Consider the following 12,676-nt stretch of genomic DNA (forward strand, 5'->3'; position numbering starts at 1 on the left):
CTATAGGCAGCCCTTGCCCCTGCAGAGGGCCACCTGGCCCTTCATGTAGTTTCGGCAGGGACAGATGCGCTTCAGCGACGTGTGCGCCCCGGCGCAGCTGAACAGCAGCAGGTCCGACTGGAAGATGCAGTGGCGCCGCGGCTCGCTGTAGGCCGGGACCAGCGTGTCGGCGCTGGACTCCACCGTCTGGCAGTCCACACCGAACCTGGAGAGAGAGAGAGAGAGAGAGAGAGAGAGAGAGAGAGAGAGAGAGAGAGAGAGAGAGAGAGAGAGAGAGAGAGAGAGAGAGAGAGAGAGGGGTTATGGGAGGAGTCTTGATTTTGTCGACTAAAACAATGACGAAAAATGTTTGTCGACTGTGTTTTTTTCACTGACGAAAACTAAATAAAAACGAAATAAAAACTAAGCTGTGATGACTAAAATATATTGACAATTTCGTCAACAAAATAAAAACTAGACTAAAATGTTGTGGAGGGACTGGTGGAGAAGAGAGTCATTTTATGTCTGGTTGCTCTCCGGTGTCGCGGTGCGACGCGTTGTGAGCTTGTAGATCTGCTATTTTCAGCACGCAACCAAGTGTAAAATCAGTCATTATGATGCCATCAAGGCCTGCCAAAATACATTTTAGTTGACTAAATCAACTGTAGATTTAGTCGTCTAAAATCTTATGATATTCAGTCAACTAAAATTAGACTAAAACTAAAACTTTTCAGGTGACTAAATTATGACTATAACTAAGATACATGTTATTCAAAAGACTATGACTAAAACTAAATCAGAATTTGCTGTCAAAAACAACAGTGTATGGGAGGAGCCAAGAGAAACATGACGCAGTGGTTCTTCAAACTTGGGGTCGGGTCCCCAGATTATCTTGTGGGGTCTCCACTGCTCCCCAGATGATTAGCTTAATGTCATTTTTTTCAATCTCGCTCAATGGTAAACAAACCAACACACAGTATAAGGATATCTGCACATTTATAAAGTGACAATTTAAGGACTTTCAAGACTTCCTAATACCAAACTGGCCAAACTGTCAAATATTAAGTAAGCAAGAGGCAAACATTGTGAAAATAACCGATCCACATGCTCACAACGACTTGCGTTGTGAGTAGAGATGTTACCGATCAATCGGCAATGGATCGGATCGGGCCGATCAAAGCGTGATCGGCGATAATCGGTGGTTTAGATAAAAAGGTAAATTCACTGATCCGATCGGATCGGTGCATCCGATCAACCAGCCGTTCAGTATGCCCACTTGAGGCCATTTTGGGGTATTGATTTCCACAGTGCTGAAGCGAGGAATAATTAGTTACTGCTATGATAATAAATACATAGTAATGCTGGTAAATAACTACAAGGCAAATATAAATGAATTCATGAGTGAATTAATGAATTAAAGTTAAAACATTAACATTTAGAAAATATAAATAATAACTTGATCGGATCGGTGATTGATCGGTATCGGGTGATCAAACTTTTGTGATCGGTGCTCGCTGATCGGTTCCAAAAAACCTGATCGGACCATCCCTAGTTGTGAGGCGTTGTGGCGTTGTGAGAATGTAGATCTGCTATTTTCAGATATACATACATGCACACACATTCACTCACTGTTTTTCATAACTTACAGTTAAACATTATGTCTCACAGATTCTGTGGTGTGGTATGCAGCAGGACTGCACACACTCAGACACACATGCTAATGTCAGGAAGATGTGTTCAGCATCAGTAATAAGCCAGGTCCCCTCTGGGATCATAACCAGCAGTGCCATCTTGTGGTGATATCTTGGTACTGCGTGGCTTTTTATGTAAAAACATAAACGTATAAATACAAAATACTTAAGTTAAATTGTGGTGCCCTCTACTGGCTAGAGGTTAAATTTATATTTTTAAAGTCACCAGTATCTGTTAAAACAAATGAGAATCATTTAGTTACTTTTACTGTTAGAGTGAGGTTAAAAACATGTGCTGAATTGACTTGTGTGATAGAGTGTCCAGAGTAGACTAGATCTAGTATTATCATATTGCTGTGAGTGTGTATAATAATTGATAAAGTGATTGTGCCTGGGTTTACTGTACATGGAAATGCACAGAAGCATTTGAGGAGAGAGTGTTTCATCATCATCATCGAATGATTGCTTACTTTTCTGAGTCTAGAACAGCGCTATTCAACCTGCAGCATGTCAATGCGGCCCGTCATGGTCATACCAATAAATATATATTTTGTCTTACTTTCAGTCTGGACAAATAATATCTGATGTCATTTTTCATTTTTTTCTCCAAAACCACTAGGAAACTGATTTGTCTTGTTTTATACAATACTTTTTTGTTTCTTGCTATTTTGCTTATTCCAAAAGAAGAAACTTCATCATTTCATCATTCCATGCCAATCTTTTTGTTCAATGAGGATTGGCCTTATAGATGGAGATGTGTCTGTTTTCTGTGTGTTTCCTTAACTTTTAGACTACTCATGTAGTGAGTTACAAAATCATTGTCTAAACGTCCAAAATAGAACTGTAATTTACTAATTTTTTGCTTGCGGCCCTTGGACTTTTGGTATTTTGTTGAGTGGCCCCTGAGCCAAGTCGAGTAGCCCTGGTCTAAATCATAGGTGAAATGTAGGGAGTAATATGTATGTGATAACGCCTTGCTGCTTGGTCATTATGGGTTAATATGGACACAACAGGCTTACAATCCCAGAGGATAGCACTTATTACATCGGCTACACAATACAATTAATAATTTGACTAAAAACTAAAAACAAAACAAAGTATTTCCTTGTTTACAGACCGCTGAAAGTGTTGCGCTGGGCTTCCCCCAGCACAACACGGGTCGCCTTGGAAAACAAGGAAGTGCTGATCAAATAGAATCCATTTTCTGACACTACGTCGTCTATTTCTCGCCTCAAATATTTTTAAAAACATTCTTGGGAGCAACATTTAGTTGTACCGTATTTTCCGGACTATAAGGCGCACTTAAAAGCCTTTGATTTTCTCAAAAAACGACAGTGCGCCTTATAGTCCAGTGCGCCTTATATATGGATCATTCATTGACATTGACATTCCCTTTAGCACAGCTCCATCTGTTGGATGCATAACGCAACGGTAGCGTCTATTATGTGCGCCTTATAGTCAGGTGCGCCTTGTATATGAAAACAGTTTGAAAATAGACCATTCATTGACAGTGCGCCTTATAGTCAGGTGCGCCTTATAGTCCAGAAAATACTGTAAATGTCGCTGTGTGTTTGTTTACATGGCTGACATGTTGGACACTGAATTCACGCAGCGCAGCCTGAGCGCAGCAGGTGCTCTGAGCCTTCGATTAGGCAGCGGTGCATCATAGAGCGCAGCGGTCATTATTCACCTATAATTCACCGCTGATTTCATCGCTTGACCAATCAGAATCAAGCATTCAACCAAGCCGTGTAATAATAATTAGTATCCGTAGCAAGTGTGTTTGTGTTGCCAACTGTCTGTCCCTTGTGAGTTCTCCCGTCAATCTCACTTGACGAGTGTGCGTCTGACACGTGTGCATGTGCGAGTATAAATGTAACATGAGCGATTATGTGTATCCATTACGGGCGGTCTAGGGCAGGGTTCCCCAATTAGTTTTCCCCAAGGGCCGAATAATGTCTAAGGCACCAAGCCGAGGGCCACAGCATTGCAGGGGGCGACGGTGGCGTTCCCACTACTCCAGCGACAGTTCAGATATCGTCGTTGTCGAGTGAAAATCTTGTATGTCCAAAACCGTTTGTTTTGCATTTATCATTTTAAAAATGATTTAAACTAGTGAAAACAGACGATCTACAAGCACACAACGCCTCGCGGTGTGCTTGTAGATCTGCTGTTTTCACTACTTTTGTGCGACGGCCTTGTATGATGAAGCAGGGCTTTACTTTGCGAAAGAACGTACACATTTGGAGATAGAAGGTTTCCACCCGACAACAATGATATACTAGTGTTGTTGCTGCTCTTATACCACCATTATTACTGGGGTTGGTGGGGGCCAGACAGTAGCCCCCCACGGGCCGCATATGGCCCGCAGGCCGCCTATTGGGGAACCCTGCTTTACGGGTAGTCTAGGGTGACCAGAAATAATGAATTACAGACCTTTTTGAGGTGTCTCTGCAGCAGGTGCAAACACGCGTGTGTGATATGCTCATACGCGTATATCAGCACTAATCTCACATCATTAGGTGCCCAGTCTGGTTTGAAAGAAGGCTTATCTTCTTGAATAGTGCCTTCTACTGTGGTGTGTGTGCGTGTGCATGTGTGATTGAGTGTGTGTGTGTGTGTGTGTGTGTGTGTGTGTGTGTGTGTGTGTGTGTGTGTGTGTGTGTGTGTGTGTGTGTGTGTGAGTGAAATATGAGTCAGTACTACTCTACGGCTCAGAGATGTGGAGCCTTGTGACCAAAGCAGAGAATTCAGTAGACCAGTGGTCTTCAGAGTTTTCAGGCCAAGGACCCCTTAGTTGAGAGAGAGATGAAGCAGGGACCCCCACAATCTGTTAATAGATTCCCTATAGTTTCATTGTTTGACAGCACAATCAGTGTATTTTGGATTTATGTCAATTTGTGTCTTGAGATATTTAACCACTTGAACTGTCAATACCGTCAATAAACTTAACCTTTTACTCTAAATAGGCGACACAGTATCAGAAAATGGATTCTATTTGATCAGCACTTCCTTTTTTTCCAAGGCGACCGGTGTTGCGCTGGGGGACGCCCAGCGCAACAGTTCTCAGAATATGGACACTAGGGTTCAAGACAAGTTGTTAATATAAAAAGGATTGGAAGATTTGGAGGAACCCCCTGTAGTAACTCTGAGGACCCCCTGTTGAAGACCTCTGCAGTAGATGGCTGGTTTACCCCCATGCTGGGCATGGCCTTTGATGTATGGTGGCAGCCTCAGGACCATGCACAACATGTGCTTGCTGGCCCCGTAAGCAGTATGTGGATGTGTAGGATGTGCTGTGTGAGTGTGTGAAAAAAAATGTTCCCCTTTTTTATATTAAACACTTTTTGAACATATTCTGAGAACTGAGAACTTTAGCCAAAAACAGCCAATCTACAATTGCAGATCGTCTATTTTCGGCAAAGAGGTTTGGTGTAGATGGGAGCAGACTAAGTACAGAGTGAAAGTTTAAGTTTATTAAGTATTGACGGTTCAAGTGGTTAAATATCTGAAAACACAAATTGACATCCATCCAAAATACACTGACGATCGTGCTGTCAAACGATGAAACAACTATATGGAATCTATGAAAAGGTTGTGGGGGTCCCTGCTTCATCTCTCTCTCAACTAAAGGGGTCCTTGGCCTGAAAACGTTGAAGACCCCTGCATTAAGAGGTTGCAAAGCAACGGTCCCCCTGCTCCGCTCTGCCAATCACTGAAGGCTGCCGGCTAATCCCGATTTTGGAGAGTCCAAGACCTTAGCGATATTACATGACACTACCGATATTTTGTCACAAAGTTCAAAATGTTCGAATCAATTTGAAAAACGTAGCTTGACTTTATTATATCTTTCTTCAAAATGTTTCAACTATAATGCCCAAATTAGGGCCGACAGGTTGAAAGTGGTTACAAGTTGGCACACATCGGACGCATAATTGTCGATTCCGACGTCGTCAAAAAGTAATGTCTGATATTTCGGTCCAACCGATATATATGGGTCTGGCCCTAACAGGGACAGCTGGAGGAAGAGGACTCCTGTCCTATTCTTGCCACTACCCAGGCGGGCCCTGACATGAAGAGGAAGTGTGTGTCTGACTGTCTCCTATTACTGTAACTGCGAAGCCCCTGAGAATTTCACAGAACGCGCAGAAATGTGGAAAAAAGAAAAGTTATCTTGTCCCATATTTGCCCTGGGGGAATAGTGGTCACCCTATAATATACTGTATGTGTTGTGAGCAGGGACGTGCTGGGCCCCTGATTCAGCCCAGGAAAAAGAGTTGGAGAGGCCCTCATTGCGTGCTATAGAGAGAGATCTCTCTCTATAGCGCTGCTGCTACTCAAAGATTTGCCATTTCAGATCATGACAAGTGACAAGCCAGTGGGCCAATTACATGAGTTATATTTCGTCATTGTCGGGTGGAAACCTTGTATGTCCAAAACCATTTTAAAAATTATTTACAACAGACGATCTACAAGCACACCGCGAGGCGTTGTGTGCTTGTAGATCTGCTGTTTTCACTACTTTAGTGCGACAGCCTTGTATGATGAAGCAGGGCTTTGCTTTGCGAAAAAATGTACAAATTTGAAACTTGGGAGATACGAAGTTTCTGCCCGACAGTGACGATTTACTTTGTTGGCCACCCAGCCCCCAAAATGGAACGAAGGCCGACATTCTATTTTAAATGTTTTCCTAATGGCCGGCCTGGACCGGCCGGGAATGAACCGGCCGTTCGGGAGTTGTCCCGCTCTTCCCCAATGGCCAGCACGTCCCTGGTTGTGAGGCTGTGTTTCTCTGTGTACCTGGCCAGGTCCTTGTCCTTGTTGAGGTGCTGGAAGTAAGAGGGCTCACAGATGAGCTGGGCCTCCTGGCAAACCTGCTTACAGGAGCGGCCCGGCTCCGCCAGCTTCACCTGCAGAGCGCTGAGAGGAGGCCACATCACCTGGCCGTGACAGAAGTCCTGCGTGACACAAACGGGACACGGTATTATATCGTCGCGTGGAGAGGAGACCTCATTATGTCCAGAATTGATACTCAGGATTCAAGATTCAAAGTTCAAAAGTAGCAAAAATAGCTGATCTACAAGCTCAAAGCACGTAGCTATTTTTGGTACTTTTGTGTGACACTTAAAGGACAACTTTGTTTTTTTTACAACAGGGGTTCATATTTTAGATTGTAATTAGAGAAAAGAAAATGTGAGTGTTGAAATGTTTTCATTTACGTCATTCTATAATTTTAGCACATTTAGCATGCTAAAACGTGGGGCACGCATGGGGGCATGTGTACAAGTGGCTAAATATGTCTTTTTAGACACAATAAGCCTGCAATTTCTCTATTGCTATTTACAGTAACCCCAAAAGTCACATCTGTCCATGAAAGATTGCAGTGCATCTTGGGAATGGGCTTATTCTGAATAAAAATACATATTTAGCCACTTGTACGCATGCCCTCAGCCACTGAAATCTAAATAATTAAAATCTCTAAAACGATAGAAAGGAGTAAATGAAAACATTTTAACTCTCATCTTTTATATTCTTAAAATACAATCTAAAATATGAACCCTTGTTGTAAAAAAACTAAGTTGTCCTTTAAAGCTCAGACTCAGACTACAAGTTAATCGGGGTAATTTGGGGGCAGAAACAACCCTTCCGAGTATTGGGGGTCAGTGCTGTACCCCAGCCTAGATCGGGGGCGAATCTCAGGCATGATTATCCATTAAAAGTGAGTGTTGAGAGTTGCTCACAGGACACTCAGGGCCGCCCTGAAAGTTTTCAAACACATGTTTACTATTTATTTGGATCGCTACTGCCCGAGTGGAACGGCAGAGCGGGAGATGCTCGTGACCAAGAGAAAGACAGTCTACGAGCAGACAGACGTGATGTGAGCGAGCTGGACTTTTGGCACGGAGACCGATCCAAACTAGGGCATTCACGAAAAGTGATTTTTAGTATTCAAATTATTCGACCTCAAAGTATTAGAATAGTCGAATATTCGACAGGACCGTCAAATATTAAGTAAGCAAGAGGCGAACCTTGTGAAAATAGCAGATCTACATGTTCACAATGTAGATCTGCTATTTTCACAATATTTATCTGCAGAACCGAGTCACATTAAATGTAATACCTACAATTCAAGTGCTTGTCGGGGTGGGGGTCCCCAGTTCAAATATGTTTATTTTGGGGGTCGCGGCCTAAAAAGGTTTGAGAACCCATGGTATAGAGCATTAACAAATTCATCCACCAGGGGCATTGACAACTCATTCTTATGACTTCCTATCTAGCCAAGCTTTATAAACTATATATGTTTTAAAGAGAAATAAATAAAAATAAGCGAATATTCGACTTCGGTGAACAACGTCGAATAGTGACTTTGATATTCGAATATTCGAATATTTGGTGAATGCCCTTGTCCAAACAACCTGTGGTGCGTTGGGACAGCCGAAGCTGGTATATATGTGGGAAGAACACCGTCTATAACGTGTCTTCTCAGACATATACCAACCGTTCATCACCACCGCAAATAAAATGTTCATTATTTAAATCTGCTAGTCACTGCTGCTGCTGTCTGTATGTGATCACGTCGTGAGATAAAATGATGAGGAAGTGCTGCGTTCGGAAAAACCCTGCAGATCTGAATAGAAACCTGTAGTTGTTTAAACTCATGGAGTGTGCACATGTTTAAGATAATCTGATAAGATTATTTCATAAGATTATCCTGTAGTGTGTGATGAGTATGCCCCTGTATGTATGAAGTAGGGCTACTGTACCATTTACAGGAAGAAAAAAAAAACATAAAACAAAGTAAAAATGTGGTGATATCAGGTTTCTCCCGACAGCAATGACATGGGAGAACTTGAAATGACACGAGATTATACAACAAAAACACTATTATATAATATAACATGACATAAGAGTGTTTAAGACTGACACAACACACGCCGTGTCCCAGAATGGCATTACAAGACAAAAGACGGAGTTGATACCTGGTTCTCAATGAAGGCATTCACTCTCTGCAGCATCCCCTCACAGGTGAACTCATAGGGCAGGTAGGGTTCAATCTGTAAAACACGCACATGCAGGGAATCAGGGTTTATAGTGAAAACTCTTAACAACGTTCTGTCAGAGAAGATACATTCAGGGTTCCCACACATTTTTACCAATTAATTTCCAAAACTTTTCCAGAATATTTAACCCAATTTCCAGGACTATATAACAATAATTCAGCTCAATAACAGGTCGCTTACTCCTATGCGCAATGCCCAAAGACAGGTAGTGTATGGCAGAGCAGTATAATCAGAGAGTGGTGTCACCGCGGGGTCAGAAACAGCGCTGGTCACGTGTTTCATTGTCACTTTACACCTCATAGACTTCAATGCATTTTGTAAACTTCCGGTTGGCCGTTTGTCACTATACGCCAATAGATGTGTGCGTAGAAGACCTGGCCCCATGAAGTGAACGGGAGTGACGCAACTCTCCATTCTAGGGCTCTGGTGTATGGCAGTGGTTCTCAACCTTTTCAGGCTGTGACCCCCAAAATAATCATGTTTTAACTGCACCCTGACAAGCACTAAGAGTTGAGGAATTTTGCACAACACAGTGCTATTGTGAAAATAGCAGATCTACATGCTCACAACGCCTCGCAACGCGAGGCGTTGTGAGCATGTAGATCGGCTATTTTCACAATTTCTGCCTCTAATATTTGACAATTTGGCCCATGTTTAATTTGTCATTTCAGAGGTATTAACAAAATCAATAACCAAAGACAATGCGTAGCTATTTTTTCCAGGACCTTCCAGGACCCTTAATAAATTCCCAAACTTTTCCAGTACTGGAAAAATATTTTTCTAATTTCAAAATATTTCCAGGAATTTCATGACCGTGGGAACCCTGTACATTATCAAGCTAACCAAAGGTTCACCCTGCCACATTGTTAAGACGAGTGCGAGTCAGTATGTGTGCCTGCATGTGTGGATTCCTCACTTTACCTGCTTCACATATTATATCTGTGTCTATCAAGTCCATGTGACATGCATTCAACTGTCTAATAACCAGTGTTGAGGCTGAATGTAATAATGCTGTTACGAGGAACAAAGAAATTAATATAATGCTTTTACAACTAATATTACACATTTATAAGTAACACGTTTTAATATGACAAGTTAACAAATTACACATTTCTTTCCTAAACTCCGCTATGTGTTTTCTAATCACAATGCTTCTACCACTAACTATTTATACCTTTATTAGATTCTTCTAATGTTAGTTAGAGCTTCTGAACCGTGTTTGTTAACCGATAACATTAATGTGGCAACCTTCATTTCGCCTACCCTCTTCCATTTAGTATTGTATGCCTAGTCCTTTTGTGATTATTTTTTGTGTTTTGAAATAATATGAACCCTAGTGTCCATATTCTGAGAACTGTAGCCAAAAATAGCAGATCTACAAGCTTGTAGATCGGCTATTTTTGGCAAAGAGGTTTGGTGTAGAGTTGAAAAAACGCAGACCAAGTACAGAGTGAAAGGTCAATGACGGCTTAAGTGGTTAAATATCTGAAAACACAAATTGACATGAATCCAAAATACACTGATGATTGTGCTGTCAAACGATGAAACTATAATTTACGGAATCTATGATAAGGTGGTGGGGGTCCCCGCTTCATCTCTCTCTCTCAACTAAGGGGTCCTTGGACTGAAAACGTTGAAGAACCCTGGTTTAAGTGGTTAAAATGATCTGGCGTCATGCCATTAGACATTCTTTGCATAACATAGTGGGTTCTGGTACTTCGGGCTAGCAGGGATGAAAGATTGCCCCAGAGGGTGAAGAGAGAGATAACCCCCTCCTACTGCTCTCTCTCTGTCTCTCTCCCATCAGCAGTGATGTCCAAACCAGGCCTCTTCAAAAAGACATTCTCATTAGCGGAGGGACTTCAAACGCGGCGGACGAACAACAAAGTCCATTGTTGATGGGCTGATTCTGACTGGCGCTTTCCAGAACATCGTTGCATGAGGAGGAGGAGGAGGGATGTGTGTGTGTGAGAGTGAGTGCACAAGTGTGTGTGTGTGTGTGTGTGTGTGTGTGTGTGTGTGTGTGTGTGTGTGTGTGTGTGTGTGTGTGTGTGAGCGTGTCACATTAAACCATTTAGAACGGGTACACCGAGTGCGCTCACAGCGCGGCACTCGTGTGAGCTTGTAGGATCTGCTATTTTTGAAAAACCGTGAAAATTAGAATTTTGACCCGATTCTATAAGTGTCTTTTGAATCCTTCTAAGGTTTTTTGAAAAACCCTGTGTTTCTATGTCAGCAATCTGGCCAGCCATCGTCAAAGAAAAGGTCCTTTTCACTTAACTGGAGCTCAGTTAGTCTGTTCTTGAGAGTCAGTGGTGCTCAAACCTTTTCATGTGAAGGACCCCCAAAATTATATGTATTTGGCCACAGACCCCCCATCTCAAAATATTTAGTTCCAGGGACCACCCAGAAGCAAAATTTGAGTTACAGACGTTTGCTTTGAAAATACATATATTCAAAGATTTGCACAAAAATAGCAGATCTACAAGCCCGCAGCGTGGCACTCGGTGCCGCGCTGTGAGCTTGTATATCTGCTATTTTTCCACTGGTTAAAGCATTCAATAATTCTAGGCCTAAATGGGTTAATGCAAGTGAATGTGGGTTATGTCTGCGTGCGGGCGTGCACGTACGTGTGAGTATGTGTGTGTGTGTGTGTGTGTGTGTGTGTGTGTGTGTGTGTGTGTGTCAGCATGAAAGCCAAGCCAGAGCCTGGTAGCTTGCAGTCAGCCAAAGCTCAGTGAACATATGAGTCTCAGCCCGGCCTCGGTGCAATGAACAAACCCATTGTTTCCGAGCGGCTCCGCGAAGCACAACAGAACACGAGGTCCAGTAACCCTGCTCTTTAATATGTATGGGCCCTGGAGAGGCAGGGAAAGAAAGAGAGACGGAAAGGAAAGGGCCCTCTTTCTCCTCCCTTTACCGCCTCTTAAAAAACACACAGATACTCTAGGTATTACGTTCTACGAAGCCCATGTCTATAATACATTATAAACATACTTATTATCTGCATAATAACACTATATAGTAATGACTTTCCTGGAGGTGTAGGCAGAAATGTTTTGTATGTTGCTCTTGCAAATGTGTACACGTCTACACGTCCAGACAGACGGACACGGACAAGCTGTGACGTTTCTCATAGTAAACAGCGACCTTCAGTCGCAACAATCATCAAATCACTTCCCACTTTCTCCTAAGTGCGAATGAAATGTACAAAAGTAATTCCTGTCTAAACGAAAATACTTAATGGCTGCGTTTGAAATGTAATCAGTGCTACTGCTCTGAACGAACAAATATAAGAATGTGAAAAAGAAAAGAAGAAAAAGCCTGCAGCTCAGAAACAGGACGTGGCTACAGTGAATCTTCTGGGAAACGCTAGGAACGTGGATGTGATCAGAACAAAGCGCATCCAAATGTTTGGCAAAATGCGGCTGCAGCTGTTGGTTGGCTCTAATTCTATACGAGGAGATTTGCACACATATTAACCCATTTAGGCCTAGAATTATTGAATGCTTTAACCTTAAAGCATAAAATAATGATACACAAAATGTGTACCCGTTCTAAATGGGTTAACAAAATGACATATGAATGAGACTCTTGTGACTGGTACCCACGCTGTGTGCCCATTGAACCAGGAATTCCTACACTCCAGACAATCTTTCTCACAAACTGTTAATGACATTACTTTGTCCGCCAGTGACTGCAAGGGGTCCCGGCCGGGGGAAAATGAGCGCTTGCGCTTCTGGGAGGCGGTTTTCATTTCCGCGCAAAATGAAATCGGAAAACACAGCCGGCGGATCAGCACAGGGGAGGGAGGGGAGAGGAGCGAGGATTCCTTGTCAGATTCCTTGCTCACAGCGGTTGATTTTTTTCCTGGCAATTTGATAAAAGCCGATCTGATCTCGTTTCATCAAAATAACACAAACACGCCTCATTTGAAAGCCAAGG

General features: G+C 42.6%; 1 protein-coding gene across 1 annotated transcript in view; it reads right to left on the reverse strand.

The window, feature by feature from the left end:
- mgat5 (alpha-1,6-mannosylglycoprotein 6-beta-N-acetylglucosaminyltransferase) overlaps positions 1-12,676 on the reverse strand; it is a gene marked incomplete at both ends in the record, with an annotated part of 195,562 nt that continues 182,886 nt past the window's right edge. The window contains 3 exons of the mRNA XM_080720798.1: positions 1-205; positions 6,471-6,628; positions 8,651-8,725. Coding sequence (XP_080576924.1) covers positions 1-205; positions 6,471-6,628; positions 8,651-8,725 — 438 coding nt within the window. The remainder of the gene's footprint in view (positions 206-6,470; positions 6,629-8,650; positions 8,726-12,676) is intronic.

This window comes from Nannobrachium achirus (assembly GCF_963921795.1).
Source record: "Nannobrachium achirus genome assembly, chromosome: 24".
Taxonomy (NCBI): Eukaryota; Metazoa; Chordata; class Actinopteri; order Myctophiformes; family Myctophidae; genus Nannobrachium; species Nannobrachium achirus.